This window comes from Trichoderma aggressivum (assembly GCF_033847375.1).
Source record: "Trichoderma aggressivum f. europaeum strain CBS 100526 chromosome Unknown scaffold_013, whole genome shotgun sequence".
NCBI classification, from domain to species: Eukaryota; Fungi; Ascomycota; class Sordariomycetes; order Hypocreales; family Hypocreaceae; genus Trichoderma; species Trichoderma aggressivum.
Genome location: NW_026946379.1, coordinates 827,547 through 843,829, shown reverse-complemented (window position 1 = coordinate 843,829; position 16,283 = coordinate 827,547). Strand labels below are relative to the sequence as shown.

At 53.1% G+C, this 16,283-nt stretch overlaps 6 protein-coding genes across 6 annotated transcripts; 2 read left to right on the top strand and 4 right to left on the bottom strand.

Moving 5' to 3' along the window:
* Positions 1 to 2,150: 2,150 nt before the first annotated feature.
* On the bottom strand, positions 2,151 to 3,352 carry Triagg1_4390 (uncharacterized protein; the record flags this gene model as incomplete). The annotated part of the gene is made up of 2 exons (XM_062898788.1): positions 2,151 to 2,593; positions 2,674 to 3,352. The coding sequence occupies 2 exons, from the start codon at positions 3,350 to 3,352 to the stop codon at positions 2,151 to 2,153; spliced, it is 1,122 nt and encodes a 373-aa protein (XP_062756897.1).
* A 64-nt stretch (positions 3,353 to 3,416) lies between these two features.
* Positions 3,417 to 4,016, top strand: Triagg1_4389 (uncharacterized protein; the record flags this gene model as incomplete). The annotated part of the gene is made up of 1 exon (XM_062898787.1): positions 3,417 to 4,016. One exon carries the CDS (start codon positions 3,417 to 3,419, stop codon positions 4,014 to 4,016), a length of 600 nt encoding a protein of 199 aa, XP_062756896.1.
* Positions 4,017 to 4,825: 809 nt separating this feature from the next.
* On the bottom strand, positions 4,826 to 6,435 carry Triagg1_4388 (uncharacterized protein; the record flags this gene model as incomplete). The annotated part of the gene is made up of 4 exons (XM_062898785.1): positions 4,826 to 5,375; positions 5,444 to 5,546; positions 5,657 to 6,316; positions 6,396 to 6,435. 4 exons carry the CDS (start codon positions 6,433 to 6,435, stop codon positions 4,826 to 4,828), a joined length of 1,353 nt encoding a protein of 450 aa, XP_062756895.1.
* Positions 6,436 to 7,047: 612 nt separating this feature from the next.
* Triagg1_4387 (uncharacterized protein) lies at positions 7,048 to 7,754 on the top strand (the record flags this gene model as incomplete). The annotated part of the gene is made up of 2 exons (XM_062898784.1): positions 7,048 to 7,384; positions 7,453 to 7,754. The coding sequence occupies 2 exons, from the start codon at positions 7,048 to 7,050 to the stop codon at positions 7,752 to 7,754; spliced, it is 639 nt and encodes a 212-aa protein (XP_062756894.1).
* Positions 7,755 to 7,814: 60 nt separating this feature from the next.
* Triagg1_4386 (uncharacterized protein) lies at positions 7,815 to 8,408 on the bottom strand (the record flags this gene model as incomplete). Its single annotated transcript, XM_062898783.1, has 1 exon — positions 7,815 to 8,408. One exon carries the CDS (start codon positions 8,406 to 8,408, stop codon positions 7,815 to 7,817), a length of 594 nt encoding a protein of 197 aa, XP_062756893.1.
* A 750-nt stretch (positions 8,409 to 9,158) lies between these two features.
* On the bottom strand, positions 9,159 to 12,315 carry Triagg1_4385 (uncharacterized protein; the record flags this gene model as incomplete). Its single annotated transcript, XM_062898782.1, has 2 exons — positions 9,159 to 10,142; positions 10,204 to 12,315. 2 exons carry the CDS (start codon positions 12,313 to 12,315, stop codon positions 9,159 to 9,161), a joined length of 3,096 nt encoding a protein of 1,031 aa, XP_062756892.1.
* Positions 12,316 to 16,283: the final 3,968 nt, after the last annotated feature.

The following is a 16,283-nucleotide window of genomic DNA, read 5'->3' as shown; positions in this document are numbered from 1 at the left end:
GTACTGTAACTGTTCTTGGTCATTTACGCATCACCTGCGGACGGCGGATCCGTCACCAGCGATCCATTCGGCTTCGGTCTGCCGGGGACCCACAACCCGATCGTAGCCAGGCAGGGGAAGCTCCGGTTTGGGAAGAAGAAGAGAAAAACTCACTGGAGGCATCGTGAAAAACCTGGATTGAGGGAGTGGAGGTTTTGGGTGGGAATCCAGGAGTTTAGAGTGGAATCATTGGGTCGAAACAGTCATCATGTGTGAGTCTACGGAGCTGCATGTTGTGGCTCAGCTGGTGCTGGTGTTGCTTTCGGCACTGACTCAGCAGGGGGAGTGTGGGCTGAAAAGATTTTTTTTTTTTTTTTGATGGAGCAAATAGAATTGGATCGTAGCCTTGATTTTCAGGTACGGGAGGGGAATGAAATACGACGTTGATGAGAGCCGGTAAGAGGCGGGTTAAGGCGCTCGGGCCGAAGATGGGCAAGGGGGAGGGGAGTGTGGTTTTCACTTGTACTACTATTGGATTCTAATTGATGATTTTTTGTTTTATTTCTTTCTCTTGGTTTCGGTATGAAGCGAATGATGATGACCGGCAACGTGTGGCGCGTGACGGAACGTTGGTTGGCTGGTTTCGACGATGATGTGAGGCTGGTGGATGACGAAGCAAGGCCGAAGCCGAGATGGAATCATCGCCGCGTTTCCTGTCGCTTCGGCTTCGGGTCATGTTGTTCCAGAGGCTTCGATTACATACGCAACACATGGCCTACAGACAATTGCAGATGCGACATGACGAAGCAGATGAAACTACTATTCGCAAGGCTCGTCACTGTTTACACGTAACTCGCCGCGTGAGCAATTCGCGGCTGATACACGCATTCTCTCTAATTACCAGCATCAATCCATCCCATTTGCAACATGCTGCACTCGTACCCCCTTTTCACCCTTTACCATTCTCAGGTCCTTCAAAGCCCTACAAGCCCAACGCAAAAAAAAAAAAAAGAGTCATGAAGAGATGCAATTGGAAAAAAAGCTCTACCCAGCGGGCGACGACCCGCAAGCCGGGATCCGTTCATCCACTTTTCCGTCTCCGCCCCGAAACTTGCAAGTCACAAGCAACGATGGATACCTTGCCAGCATTTTTGAACTACCCAGTAACAAGCTGTAGCTGAAAGCGGCTGTTGTAGAATAGGGTTACGCTCTTACACGTATTTTCCCTTCCCACTGCCGAAGTGGACATCCCCCTTGCTTACTCGTACTACCGTAGCAGAAGCGGGAAGAGAAAGGGCTGAAAGTGGCGAGATGGAGCCCCCCTTCTCTCTCGTAATAAATTACTAGGTACTACATACCACGGCGGAAAGAAAAAATATGGATCTCGTGGAATGAAATTTTGCAAGAATTATATTGCCTTCTTTTTTTGTTGGCAAACGAGTAGCTGGGCGGTAAGCTTCGGTTTGCAGGGGGGGGGGGGGGGGGTGTTCCAGCACGTGTGATTCTGGTTCGTTGGATGGATGGTGGTGATGATTTTTTTTGCCTTCTTTTAACCACATAGGTGGATACGCCCAGGCCGTTTTCTCATTTTTTTTTGGTCTTGGAAGTGGAAAAAGGGGGATCGGGTGATAGGACTCGGATTTGAAACATACGAGTATGATTTTTTTTTGATGATGCTTGTAAAAACGACATTGCATTCATGCACCGAGGGTAGCCGACTGTGTTGTTGGCTGCTGAGGAGGCATCTCATGAGAAGATGTTGCATCGTGGCGATATTGTAGGTCCTCGTTGCATGAAGAGCAGAATTAGAATTTTCTCCAAGATTCCCCTTTTGCAGATTTTGTCGCTCAAGGGTTTGTCACAATGCTGGCTGATGGGGATGGTGACCGTCGCCGTGTCTTGAAGCAATTCTATGCTCCTCCCCATGTTGGATACTCACGACACAACTATCCAGTCGAATACAGACAGAATTGGTGTTTCTATAGAAAAATATACTGATACCCATGCCCGAGCAAGCTTCTCCACCTCTATCCGACTACTACCATCCTAATGCCCCTTCAACTCTTCCAAACCGGCACTTGGCATCTCCCTAAACACTATAACCCCGTGGATACACAGCGGGTATCTCATTCTCCATGCATATCCACCAGTATCCTCTCTTCTCCAACTCTTCAGTCAAAGGTCGCAGTGGGCAAGCTACTCTCAGCAGATGCTTCACCTTTAGCAGATGCTTCACCTTTAGCAGATGCTTCCCCATCATCAGGAGTCACATACTCCAACCCGGCATCCCCTTCCTTTGTCAAAATCTCCGTGTACTTTTCCAAGCTTATCCCAGCAGTCTGCGAAATCATGTCCAAGTCCGTTGAGATGCTCACCAAGCAGTCTATCGGCGAGTTGGGCCCTCCCAACTCTCGGATCAATGCCTTCTTCAACTCAATAATCACTTGCGCAAGGGGGAGGTGAACCGTCGTTACTGGCTTGAACCGGGCGAGGATCCCTTCGTACCGTTCTTGGAGGGTCGTGTCCCAACCGGCGTAGCAGCGCAGTCCCGTCTCGGCGAGGAGTATCTGGTACACCCTGGCTCGTGCCTTGTTCCTCAGGAGCGTGAGCAGTTCTAGTAGGAATTGCTGTCAGCATTGATTCAACGTGATGCCTTGGTATAAAAAAAGGAGAGAAGCAAAAGGGGGCACCCACTGACGGCTTTGGGAGACACTTGCTCCCTCAGAGCGGGCCATGCCCAGAGTCTCCCAAAGGGCACCGTACAAATGGAAATCAGCTCCCAGACGCACTTCTCAAACATGGCATCGTCAAAGAACAAGGCCGCCGCCACCATGTAGCACCCCGTTGCCAGCGTGGGATCTGAGACGAACTGGTGGTTGTCTCTGCCGCTGAGCAGCCACTGCCGCGCCGCGAGCACGACGGCCCTCTGCATACCGTATTTGTTCACCATAATCGCCATGTCGAGGAGCGTCCACGGCATGAGCGACTGCGGCAGCATGTGGTTCTGGAGGTGGAGGATGTGGCAGACGAGGCGAACAATGTCGACCTTTTCCGGGTCGAGCACGAGGATCTTCTCGTTGTCCCCGGACGAGAGCATGATGTCCTCGACTAATTGTTCAAAGGTCTCCGATGCGCACATGAGGCTCTGCGAATAGACCTGGAATGCCACGTTGGAGCCGTCAATCCCCAAGAGCATGTCGCCTGCGGGACAGATGATTTCAGTAATATCCCTTTCTACTTCTTTCTCTTTGCCTTTGCCCTTGTCAATGTCAATGTCCAGGCCGTAACCTTTGCCTTTGCCCTTGTCAATGTCAATGTCCAGGCCGTAACCTTTGCCTTTGCCTTTCACCAAGCTGCTGCCAATGTCGTACATGCTCTTCTTTCTGGGCCTGAGCTGGCCACCTTCTTCCTCATCGCCGCCGACAAGCAGCTCGACTATGTCCTCTGGTTTGCATTCACCCGACTTGATCCGTGATATAATGAGTTCGCATAGCAGATCGGTGTTTGACCTTTTCCTCCTGAGAGGACGGGGGGCTGGCGGCGACGGTGATCGCTTCATCTTGGAGATTATTTTGGCGAGTCTGGCGAGTTCCTTTGAGTTGTCTGCAATGTCCTTTCTGTATGCGGCGTTTCTTGCAGCTCTGTCGGCCTTGGCGGCTTCCAACGCTGATTGCTCTGCTTGCTCTGGCTTTGATGACTGGGACGTATTTGCTGATCCTGATGGTTGTGATGATCCTGATGCATACGATGATCCTGATGCATATGATGAACCTGATGCATACGATGAACCCGATGCCTTGAAAGTCATTGCTGATCTTGATCCTGATGCATACGATGAACCCGATACCTTCGATGCCATTGCTGATCCTGACTCAGATGGCTGTGACGACCCTGATGCCTCTGATGCCATTGCTGATCCCGATCCCGATGCCTCTGGTTCCTCTGCCAGCTCTTTTCCCTTCGGCCGCAACTCCAAGTCTTTTTCAACTGAGCTATCCATCATCAACGTGATATCAAGGCGGTACTATAAGAGGTAACAATGGATGTATTTTAGAAAAAAACAAGAATGAAACTGGAATTCCAAAAAAAAAGGTTGTGCGAGAAGCCTTGTTTACAGACTGTCGTGAAAGATGCAACACTCCAAAGTATTTTCCAGGTTGAGCGGGATGCATGTTTATCTTGCCTGGATGGGTAGGAGCAACTGCTTCTGCTCTGATGCAGCTGTTGACTTTGCATCGTGTACCTGGTAGGCGCGTGAGTGAGTGTAGAAAGCACGAGGGAGCGTTTTAGATGCATGTTTTGTGTGTAGAAGTGGCCGGTTTGACTTGGCACTCAAGACACTTGTATGACATCTCGATTTGTAACGAGCTGCTTACAAAGTCGACAGCGGCAGTGCATAGAGCTCCCATACCTATTTCATCACTCGTAGAATAAAACTGAACTGAAGCAGGAGTTGTGCATTAGTCTTCAATCTAGCCTCACCTTCAAGCATCGTCGTCTCTGCGTCTGTCTACATGGTCATAAGCCAAACCTATCAAAACCAAGATCAAATCAAATCACCACGCACAAACACGCACAAAGAGAGATACATGTCATCATAAAAAAAAAACGTAAAAAGGCCCTTGACATGCATCTAGGCTCTTCAAATCATCACCCCTTACACGGTAGCCGGCTTGCCAAGAAAAACGCCGCTCATGCAACGCCTCCCCCCTCCCATCTTGATCCGTTTATTTCATTTCCCAGTCCCAAATCCAGCTGTCCTTCTCACACGGCTCTCGTTGAGCAAGTATATATTTGTATATCGAACTTGTTTATATGTGTTTTTTTCTTTGTATTCTGTTTCTTCCTAGTTATCTTGGTCGACCTTCTCCAGGTGCAGGTCGTTGACCAGCATGTATCGGCTGAAACCGAGCCACAAGTAGCGGAACCAGACCATCTGGCTCTTGTGGGCGGTGGTCATGGCGGACCAGGCGGTGCCCAGCTTGGGCTCGGGTCCGACAATGTTGTTGGTGTAGACGAGCGTCTCGGGGTGCTCGGGGTCCTTGTCGCGCGTGAACAAGGACGAGGCGATGGTGGTGAAGAGGTCCAGGCCGCCCGAGTACTTGCGCAGCAGGTTGACCGTGTTTAGTGTGTAGACGTCGACCGGGCTCTTCCACTCGGGCTTGCCCTCCGTGAGGGCCTTGGCGAAGCCCCGCGCGCCGTGGTAGAGCGAGATGTGGTTGGGGTGAGACGACACGCCGTGGCCGTCAAAGGTGATGAGGGCGTCGATGTTGGCCGTGGGCTGAGACATGTTTTCGGCTCGTTGGTGCGCCAACTGCGGCGCAAAGGCCTTGGTGAGCAGGTTGGCGATCTTGGTCTCGTCCCAGTGCGTCGTCATGGAGTCGGGGAAGTCCTTGCTGCGGGGCGCAATCGTGTTGGTCGTCGTTTGTCTTGCGATGGCAGGGGATGGATGGATGCGACTTACGGGTTGTCGACGACAAAGACGTCGGACTCGTCTCGCAGGCCCAGGGCCAGGCCGCTCTTGACGAGCTCCTTCTTTCTGGTATCGCCGAGGCCTTCGGCATTTCCTAGAAACCGCAAGTCAGCCGGTTTTGCGCCTATTATCCGTTTCTCCATCTTCATCTTGATTGTCCTCGTCTCGTCCGCGTTGTCCATCCGTCGGCTTGTCTTGTCGTACCTGCGCTCAAACACAAAATCTTGACGTGGTTGCCCGTCTCCGGCCGCGCCAGCGCCAGCACCGTCGGGGCGAAAAACATGGCCTCGTCATCGGGATGCGCAATCAGCAGGCACACGCGCTTCTCCAGCAGCTCCGGGAAGCGGTTGCGCACGGCGCTGGCGGTGCAGATGTAGATGCATGGCACGGCGGCGACGAGGGACGCGGCCAGCACGAAGAGGGCCTTGGAGTCGAGGTCCAGCTTGAAGGGCAGGTTGAAGGGGAGTCGGAAGGGAAGGCTGAGGGAGTTTGGCATGGCTGCGGGATTGAAAAGAAGAGACGAGAAGAGGAAAAAGAAGAGACGAGTAGAAGAGACGAGACGAGACGAGACGAGACGAGACGAGGCTGGCGGGGTGGCGGAGCGTGGCGTGGTCGGGGGTTTGCCTCGGTAGAGATCTGGTGGATGCTGTGGTTTGTGCTGTTGATTCTTGATTGCTGGTTCTTGATGCTTGTCTTGATCGCAGTTTGCGTGGTGGTGATGCGTCTCGGTGGTGTTTTTGTTGGGGACGAGGCAAGGTGGGTTCGCAGGGCGCAAGTGCGTGCGTGAGGAAAAAGGCGGGATGGAGTGGGGGAGAGCAGCAGCAAGGCGGGCCGCAGCGAGTGCGCCGAACAGCTGATTTGACGCTGCAAGGTCAAGGTAGCAGTGGTATAAAAGGGCAGTTTTGGGTATCGAGTTTAGCGGCAATTGGCTGGAGGGTGAAACGCGCCAGTTGGGGATGCTGCAAGGGATCGTTGGAGGGCATCACGGGGGCAACGATGCGGTGAGGGCGAGCGACTGTTGGTGGTTGGAAGCTGGAAGCTGTTGAAGAAGATGCCGAGGGAACTCGTGTGGCTTGCGGCAGATGGAATGGCGGGATGATGAGCTTGAGCTTGACGGGGACTGGTTATCGAATCCACTGGACATTATTTTATTTCGACTCCATCTTACTCTAGCATTCTTCTTATCATCACTGTCACTGCTGTCATCAGCCAATCTCACCCTCCAATGTCTCAACCAACATCCTCATCATCTCATCTCATCTGAATCCAGTACTAACAGATACTGCATCTGTAGCGCCACACCCTTCAGCCTTCAGGGGCATCCAGGGCGCTGGAGCATTATCGATAAGCACCTGACAGGTCCCGATCCGACCTGCTGCGGAGTCTCGCTGCACCCGCTGATTGGCCCGCCGACACCTGCCTCGGTCGATCTAGAACTGATGTCATTTGTCATTTGTCAATTCTCACGAGACACGTACTCGATAATCCTCCCCCAATCTCACCAACATCCACCAGTCTTTGCTTGTATTGTTTTGCCTTTTTTTTTTCTTTATTTTTTTCCCCCCTGCGTCGCGAATTATTCACACGTTTCAGCCATGGCCAAGAACCGAAAGGAACCGAAAATCAAGCTTCGCCAGCCGGACCGCTCCGCGCCCACCGAAAAGACGTTGCTGGACATTGCCTCGGAACGATCCCTCTTCGAACAAGCCGCCCGCCGCGAGAGACAACTTGCCGGGAAAGACGAAAGCGACGACGACGATGAAGATGAAGAGGCCAAGCTATCGCCTGGAGCCGAGCGGTTTCTCGAGGCGCTGCTGTACACGACGACGTTGGCGATGCTGCACTTTACGTTTGACGTCTTGGTGATGAAGCAGTACGGCACGGAGATTAAATGGAAACGAATCACCGTCAATGCTGGCCGGGCGTGGTTGGGTAAAACCTCTTTTTTTTTCTCGTCTATTCTACCTAACATCGACCAATCACTCACTCACCATTCACAGTCTTCTTCTTCCTCTTCTACACGCTCCACGCCTCCGAGCCAAACCAGACCCTCGTCCCCGGCCTCCCCCGCCGCTTCCAGAGGACCCTCCGCCAGATGCTCTTCTTCGCCATGAGCTGCGTCGCCGGGTGCGCCCTCGTCTTCATCACAAACTCAAAGGGCTACCTGTACAACATGAAGCGCGCGCCCCCGCTCGGGTGTCTGTGGCTGTGGGCCGTCGTCGAGCTGGACCTGCTGTGGGCGGTGCCGAGCCTCTTGGTGACGGGGGCGTATGTCTGGCTGAATGGATACTCGGTCAAATAAGAGAGCCAACTCGATTGTCTTTCTTCTTCCTCTTCTTCTTCTTCTTCTTCTTCTTCTCGTTTACTCTCCGTACTCTGACGACTCCCATGGATCTTCGCTCCTTGGCTTCTCTCTCTCGTGCCGTCTCAGTCGCCCCTCGAGATCGTCGATGCGCGCCGAAATCATGCTCATCTGGAGAAACTGCACTCGTGCCGTCAACGCCTCCCGCTGCCTCACCAGCTCCATCGCCTTTGTCCGCACCGCCATCCACGACACCGCCACCGAGGGCTTGCCGCCCGACCACCCCCGCGGCAGAAGCGTCCACTCCGAAGTGCCCCTCAGCGCAGACTTGACTTCAATGTCGGTGACGAGCTCCAGCAGCCGCTGCTCCAGGTTGAGCAGGTCGTCCATGACAAACGCGTACATTTGGTGCTGCCGCTTCTTCTCGTCGTGCTGCGGCGTGTCCTGCAGCGTGCGCAAGAGGTCTGCGAGCCAGGTCGATTCAGTCTTGTACCACGATAGTGACGTCTTGACGCGAAAGTACTCGTCGGAGCTGTTGCGCAAAAAGGCGATGCGGGCGTATGCCGCGGCTGCGATGGCGACGACAAAGGTGAGGATGCCGACGACGTTGGCCGATGTGGACAGGGGGGAGTCGGTGTTTGTGGTTGAGTCCATGATCCCATTGGTTTGTCTGTCTTAGTATTTGGTGGTTGGGTTCATATCCCATTGGTTGTGTGTTACCTAGACTAGCAGTGTTTAATATATTGAGAGCGTGGGATGGAGGTTTTGTATTACATGGTCCTTTTGTTAGCTGGACGAATTCAATTGGAGAGGCTGCACTAGTCAGGGGTAAAGAACCACTTTTGCCCAAAGTTGAAAGTCGTGTATGACAATCCCGTCATGGTGCAACGAACGAAGGCTTTCAGCTTAGTAGATTAACGAGGGTAATATGATGCGAATAGATAATAAATAGATAGATATCTTAAATTCGTGGCCCAATATGTTGTGTTTATATCATACATCCCATTCCTTACATGCCCATCTCATCAAACCTAAACCAGCGGAATCAAAAAGCAAAAGGAAATAGAAAAAAAAAAACAAACAAAAAGCCCTTTTTTGGTTCGTCATACATCTTCATGCAGATTACGCTATGCAACCGTGTAAACGAAAACAAAAAAACAAAAAAAAAAAACAAAAGAAAAATTCGCGCTGCCTGTATCCCGCTGCTTTCCCCCTTTTGTTTCTTCTGCTTCCTCCTCCTTCTTCTTTTCGTCAAAAAAAAAAAGCACCGTCTTATGCAAACGAGTTTTCCCAAGTCTTTGATATAACACCATAATTAATAAAAAGAAAATATATATAGCCCCCGAATCAACTCTCAACCAACACGCAAAGCGACGAGGAAAAAAAGCACAGTGAAAGAGTACATCACATTTGCCTGTTGGGCTGCTCCGCGAACCGAATTCCCCTCCGTGCAGGCGGCACTCGCGGCGTGCCCTCGTCGTCAGAGTCGCTGTCCTCAGCGGCAGCCGCGCCGCCTACGCCAAGGGCTGCTTCTCGCCGCCTTCGCTCAGCCGGTGTCTCGCCCGTCGAGAGGTTGTTGTTGTTATTGTTGTTGTTGTTATTGTTGTCCGACCTGTGTCGCCTGGCTGCTGCACTCCCGCTGCCTTCCGTCTCGCTCTGTTGTCCTCCCAAAGCAGCAAGGCGACGCTTGCGCTCCACGGCAGTTTCGCCTTCCAGCTCTGAAGGCTGGAGAGGGGCGTCGACCGGGCGGCCTCGGGGCGCTTCAACTTGCCGCCTCGGCGACACGGACTCGGAGTTTCGGTAGCTGCCTCGGGGAGCGGGGGAGACGGATGTGGAGGCCGATGTGGAGCTGGGGGCGGAGCTGGATTCCGGCTCGACAATCTCGGGAATGTCCTGCGGCCGCCTCAGTGGCAGGTCTTGCCGAGCAAGGTCCTTGAGCGCGGTGGAGGCGGACGACTGGTCCACGACCTCCTTGCGCGTGCCCACATCGAGCTTTTGCACCTCGCGGATAAAGTCCTCCTTGGTCATGCGTCGTCCCACGCCTCCAATGGTGAAGCGAATCTGCTTATCATCGTCAGACTCCTCGTGGACCACGCTCTTCCTGCGGCCTTCGCCACCGCCTCCGCCGAGAACGCCAAAGCCGGTCGTCCAGCCGGGCTTGAACACGGGTTTGGCCGACGATGAAGCTGCTGCACCGGCGGCAGAGGATTCGCCTGCCTTGCCTTCTTCGGCAGCAGACGCGGCCGACCTTTCGGGCTGGCGTGCGAGGGCGCCCAATCCAAGGTACTTGAGACTGTTGTTGATGAGGGTACTTTCCTGGCCAGTGGGCTTCTGCGGGGGGAGTTCATAGGTCTTAACGACTTCTCCGTCCTCGTCTTCGACGATAATCTATAAGCAGTCAGGTTAGAAGGCAATGCAAAGCCACAACGGGAATCAATGAGGGACGTACAGCGTTACCGAACTGATAGGCTCGGGCCGGTTCATGTCGTCGTCTTGACTTGTCCTTCTCTTTTCGCTTCTCCACTTCGGAGCTGTACACGTCTGTCATTTTACGCTTGATGTTGTCGACGGTCCAATGGAAGCGCTCCGCCTCGGACTTGGATATCTGCCGAGCGGGCGCGGGCCGTTTTCCGTCTTCTCTTCCGCCTTCTTCAGGCTTGCGCTGGGCTGGTTGAGCATCGACCACCTCGCCATCGTCGTTTTCAAAGACCAGGTGGGTGCCCTCCTCGTAGACGTTGACGTGCGGTGCCCGGGGGCTCTGGCTTTCGTCAGCTCTGCGGCGGCGGCCACGATCCTCCTCTGCGTCGTCTAGCTTCTCCAGCTCAACATCTGTAGGGCTGTCGCCGGACAGGGTGGAGTCTCTGACTTCAGTCTCTGGCGGTGTCTCCTTTTCGGGCGAGGGCGATACCGGCGTTGAGCGGTTAGGGAAGATGGCCGATTGACTGATGGGGCCGCCAGGCCCAATGCCGTCGTCCCACTTTCTGTGCTTTCTCTTCTTGGCCACCAATGATGACGGACGGCTGCCCGAGCGGCCATTGTCCTCTTCTCTCTGGCGACGGAGAAACTGCGCGGGTGGGGGCAGCGTGCCGGGGGGGAACTCGGGCGTCTTGTAGTCGTCAAAGGATGTCTCCGACATCGTTCGGGCCTGGGATCTAGACTGGGACGAGATCCTGGGCAGCCTGTTCATCCACGACGGTCCATCCTCGGGGGCGGCGGTGTAAGACATGGTTAGCGTCAGGGTATTGATGCGCTTGCCGAGCGTGAAGACGGCAATCGAGGAGCCGTGGACGAGAATGGACGAGATGACGAGGAACGTGACTATTGGCCACACGAGGTAAATCAGGTTGTAATGATCTGTGCCCTCGGCTGGCAAGTCCGATAACGGCACAGGCTCGTCGTGCTCCAGCTCAGCCCGCGCAAGAATGGCGACGAAGATGGCGCCGACGCCTATTGGGCCGAAATGGCCTGCAAAGAGGGCCTCGCGCCAGTTTTTGATGTCTGGTATGAGCGGCTTGAGCATCATCATGATGGGAATGCGGCGGAACAGGATGACGAAGATGGCGATAACAACGAGACGCCAAACCTCCATGCCCAAGAAGCCGTTGTTGTACTGCTCCCACGGGATGATGGTGCCAAAGTAGACAAAGTAGGCCAGATTGAGAAGCAAGTCGATGACGTTGGAAACGTGCGACTCCTCCGTCTTTTCGCCGAACCAGCCGTCGTTAGAGAAGCCGACTCCGGCAGCAAAGCCCACGAGGAGATCGTCTACGCCGAGGATACTACCCGAACCGGCGCAGAAGAGCGAGAGGGCAAAGTAGAAGACGAGGAAACTCTCACGATCAATCATGTCGTGCTCCTCGGCGTAGCGGATGCCGCGGCGCGCAATATAGCCGATCATGAAGCCGTAGAAGGCGCCAAAGATGCACTCGTAGAGGATGACATAGACGACAAAGTGGAAGCTGACGTCGCCGGCGTTGCGGTTGTACTGGATCAGGTAGAGCGAGAGGTAGATGAAGGGAAAGGCCATGCCGTCGTTGCAGCCAGACTCGGCCGACAGCAAGTCTCGCAGATGCTTGGGCACGCGCTTGGCGAATTTACCCTTGCCAACCACGGACGAGGCCAGGACGGGATCGGTGGCGGTGACGCAGGCGGCGACGACGAGGGATTCGAGCCAGTTAAGCGGCGGGATCATCCACCAGACGAAGAGGCTGACCAGAAGCCAGCCAACGGCCATGACGGGCACCAGCAGGAAGACGACGGAGCGCCAGTGCTTCTCCATGTAAAACTTGGGCAATTCGACCCCGACGGCAAAACACTGGACGACGAGAACGATGCGCGAGAACTCGACGGTGACGATATCAACGCTGCCCCAGGACCGCGGGTCGATGAGGTTGGCGGCATGGGGTCCGAAGATGACGCCGCAGAGGGTGGCGATGGTGGCCTCGCCAATGTACATGCGCTCCTTGATAATGGAAGAACATAGCATGAAAAGCGAGGTGAAGCCGCCGAGGATAATGTAGACCAAGTGCGGCTTGGTGATGTCGAGGTTGTCCCACGCCATGGTGGCGGTCGGTTGGGGGTATCGCGACGAGGTGGACGGGGATCAGCAGCAGCTGTTTTCGAAAGTGTCTTGTTCGTCTTTCAACCTAGGTAGGTCCTGGGTTTCCTCCGGTTCTTTCGCAACCTCCTCTTATTGATGATGAGTCTTTCTCTTCTCTTCTCCTCCTTCTTCCGACTCCTTCTCGTCAACCCTCGTGTCGGGTTTGCCGACAAAATTATTTTTTTCCCCCTTCTCCAAACAGCAATCGTCCGTTGCTTCTCGGCTTTTTGCTTTTTTGCCTAGCTCCGTTTCAAGGCCCAACCTCGCGTGCCCAAACTAACACAATTGGCAGTCCAGGGTCTTTGCTTGGCTCAAGGCGCCGGTTGAAGTTGAGGTTCTGACGGAAGCTGACGCCGGGAGAAGCAGCGGCCTACGGGCTGGCACTGCAAACTTGAAGTTACTCCCCAGTCAATGGTAGCCGAGCCAGGAGAGTCGCGATGGCGAGACATGCAGGAGAGGAGAGAAGAAGCACGAGATTGAAGACGAACGGCAAAAGAACAGAAGAGGATAAGGAACAAGAGAAGAAGTGGGCTCGCACGTGGATACGAGTATAGACAGGACGAGGATGATAAGGATGGGATAGGACTGGACTGGACTGGGCTGGAGTGAGCAGATTGGACTTCTTTTGCCACGCTAGGCCCGAAACCCGAGCCAAGGGCTTGGAAGCAGCAGTAGAAGCAGCGAGATGGCCAGCGTGTGGAGAAGGGCAATTGCTGGGCGAGGCTGTGTCTGTGTCGTCACTGGATCGGAGGCGTCGGTTCCGTTGCAACAGGCCGATGGGCCCGGAAGAAGCTCGTGGGCCGGGAGACGAAGATGGAGGGGCGCCGAGAAGAAGTTTGACGCTATATTCTCGCGGTGGTTGTATGGGGTTGGTTGGGTTGAGGCTGTCGATGCTGGATAGATGGCGGGGAGTCGATGTTGACTGGTGCTGTAAATTGTAGGAATGGATTGATTTGATGCCGGATGATGTGGTTCACGGGCTTGTTCCAACTGCCAAGAACAAAAAAGAACAAAAAAGAGCAAAAAGGAACAAAAAGCCCCGGTCGTGGAAGAAGCAAAAATCCTGATCCAGACCCCGAAGCAACTTGTCGAAAACTTCGTTGACGAGGCCAACGCGTCGCCAAGGAGCTACCGCTGCAAGTCCCCAGTCCAGCGCTGATGCGCAGCGCCAGTGGGGTGGCCACAGGGCACCTGACCGTGGGGACTGCGGGCTGCCACAGCGCTCGCGGCCACTAACAGCGCTGAGGCCAGCGCCGTAGACCGCTTTGGGGCCGCTAGGGCGCAGCGTCCACCGCCTGCCAATGCCGGCGTTTGGCAGCCAGCAAAAACTCGCACCTCGAAGTTTTGTCGGTTGGCTTTCAATGGTTTGGGCGTATTTTTTTTTTAGCAGAGTCTTGGCCGGGCTTGAGCGAGTCGGACGAATTGATGATTCCATCCATTTATTCCCTTCGCACTGTTCCCATGTATTTCTTTTTCTGCCTGATTTCAAATGTTTTTGTTTACGGCGTGACACAGGTTTGGAATGGAATTGACGGCTGAGACACTCCGGCTCCGGTTTGCCGGAACCGTGCCGTTGTCCTTTTTCCTGCCTCTCCTTTTTCGCCTTGAATGTCTCACCCGCCTCGTGACGACTCAGATCCGCATCCTGCAAGTGTTCAATCCGACTCCAACAGTCTCGGCACGGCTCATTTCATTCTTGGCAGCGCGGCGAGTTTCAAGCCGCCCCGTTTCTTTTCTTCCTTTCTTTTCTCTCTTTTTGCTATTTTTAATTACATCCTCCCTTTTCATCCCGATGGTTCTGTCTTTTATATGCTGCTTTGTTGGGGGCTAAGCCCTTTCAACGTTATGCGTGTTACTCCCGGATATTATCTAGCAACATGGGCTTGTCATCTCCCACCAGCCATTCGCCGTGATTCGTCCCGGGATGCTCCGCGGACATGAATTGAATGCTTCCTGGCGTATTTCGGCATCCGGCATTGGTCAAGTTCCCACTACGGAGATGGGATCATGGACATTGCCCCCCCGCCCCTTTTGTTTGCTTTTCCATCCTTCTTTATGCTTATCTCTCAGCCCCTAGCAAACGGCGGCCGGCTATTCTCATCTAGATTGCTGACAACATAACATGCCTTTAGCCCCCAACATGAACCCGTCCCGACCCGGGGTCCTCAAACTGCCCGCTGGTGTTGGTTCAGCTCGGCTGTTCACCCGTATACTCTTGTTTGACTTTTATTTTTATTCTTGTAATTGGGGGTTTAATTTGTATTTTGTAGAGGCAATATCTGCCGCCTGGGCAATATTCCCTCGAGTCAGCCATTGTAGGCAGCTGGAAAGGCTGATCTGTCTTGGCCTTGCTCGTTTCCCCGCGCTGCAATCCATCATGTGAGAAGCAATGGATGGAGACAAGCCATGCATCAAGAATCTTGTCTGGAGATCTCCAGTGCAGATCACGGATTATCCCAAAGCCAACTTATCAGCCGGGGTTCCTTGGGCCATCAACCGGTCGGATCCGTATGTGGTCATGTTACAGGTCATTTTGATATACGAGTATGTGTCGTGGCTTGCTACTCCCCACAAATGACTGCATTTCCAACAGACATCCGTTCAACAACCTGTAATTCAGGCCATGCGTGCATATGGCCAACTTCTTTTAACCACCGCTCACGTTGCTCTGAGGTAGACGGGCTCTACTACATGTAATCATGCAAGCACGCAATTTGGCCCGTTGCACAGCCAAAGTCGCCGGAATGGACCTTTGCATTCTATCTTTTCCAACTGCCGTATTTCATTGTCTGAGTGCTCATGTCTTTCTTGATGCTGAGTACATGCAGGCGACTGCTGCCATAATTTTGGTCGGATAATCGGCTAGGTCAAACAACATAAAAGACACATGTAAGCAAGCTATGTGAGACATCTCGGAATACGGCCATGTGATTCCACTTATTGGTTACGCACAATCCGTCTTATTCCGCGGAGAGGCTGCGGATACATGTAATTTGTTTAGTACTTCGGCCTTTTGCAGTCAAACTAAACAAATTTGTTCCACCAGCCGCAATATTGGTTCGGGCGAAATCTTTGGAGATTACATACATGTAACCCTCAATGTTCCAAGATAGGATCACTGCGTGTAACCTAGTGAGTGACACGACTTTTGTACGATACATGCACGCCTCATAGCTAGGTATAAGCTCACTTTTTTATGCTTATTATGCGTATCATGTTCGAGTTACACTGGGGTATATGCATCGTGTACCCTATTTAGTTGCCAAACATCTGGAACTCATTCCATCCAAAATGACATGCATGTTAGTGTGCCCACTCCGGCGTTTGTTTTCCGAGACCTGTTTGATGAACTTGTGTATGGTTGGTGCTTCCTCTCTTTCACTACATTTTCCGTTGGACCAAATCTCGTGAATACAGCTAGCAGGGAGATACAGTTTTCTATCCATCATTTTTGCCTATGATATGTCATGTTTCTAAGAAGCTCATCTATGGCTACCAGAAAATGTATGGGTATGCCTATGAAGAGAGCACCTGGATTATTATTGTCGCAGCTATCACCATTCCTGCCTACTGTAGACGCTACTGACAGCCTAGGTCTTGTGATTGCGAACAAGCATGGCCTCTCCATCACTCAGAGCTATTGCAGAGCCTTTTGCTGGTGAAAAAGAAGAGCTGTTTGATGGTGTTCAACAAGAGCTGATGCTCTCTGTCTGCATAATCGTATCAATACGAAGAGTGGCTGTAGTGGGGAGCTTGACTGAGGATTACGAAGTTGACCAAATTGTGATACAGACAGTGGGACTTGGTGAGGACACGCGATGAATGAAATGGACCCAGCAATGTAGGCTATTCTGCGGAATGTGAGTGATGTGCCCCAAAAAGCTGAAACACCTTACCGGTAGGAGATCTTGCCTGCCAGGATTTCGTCA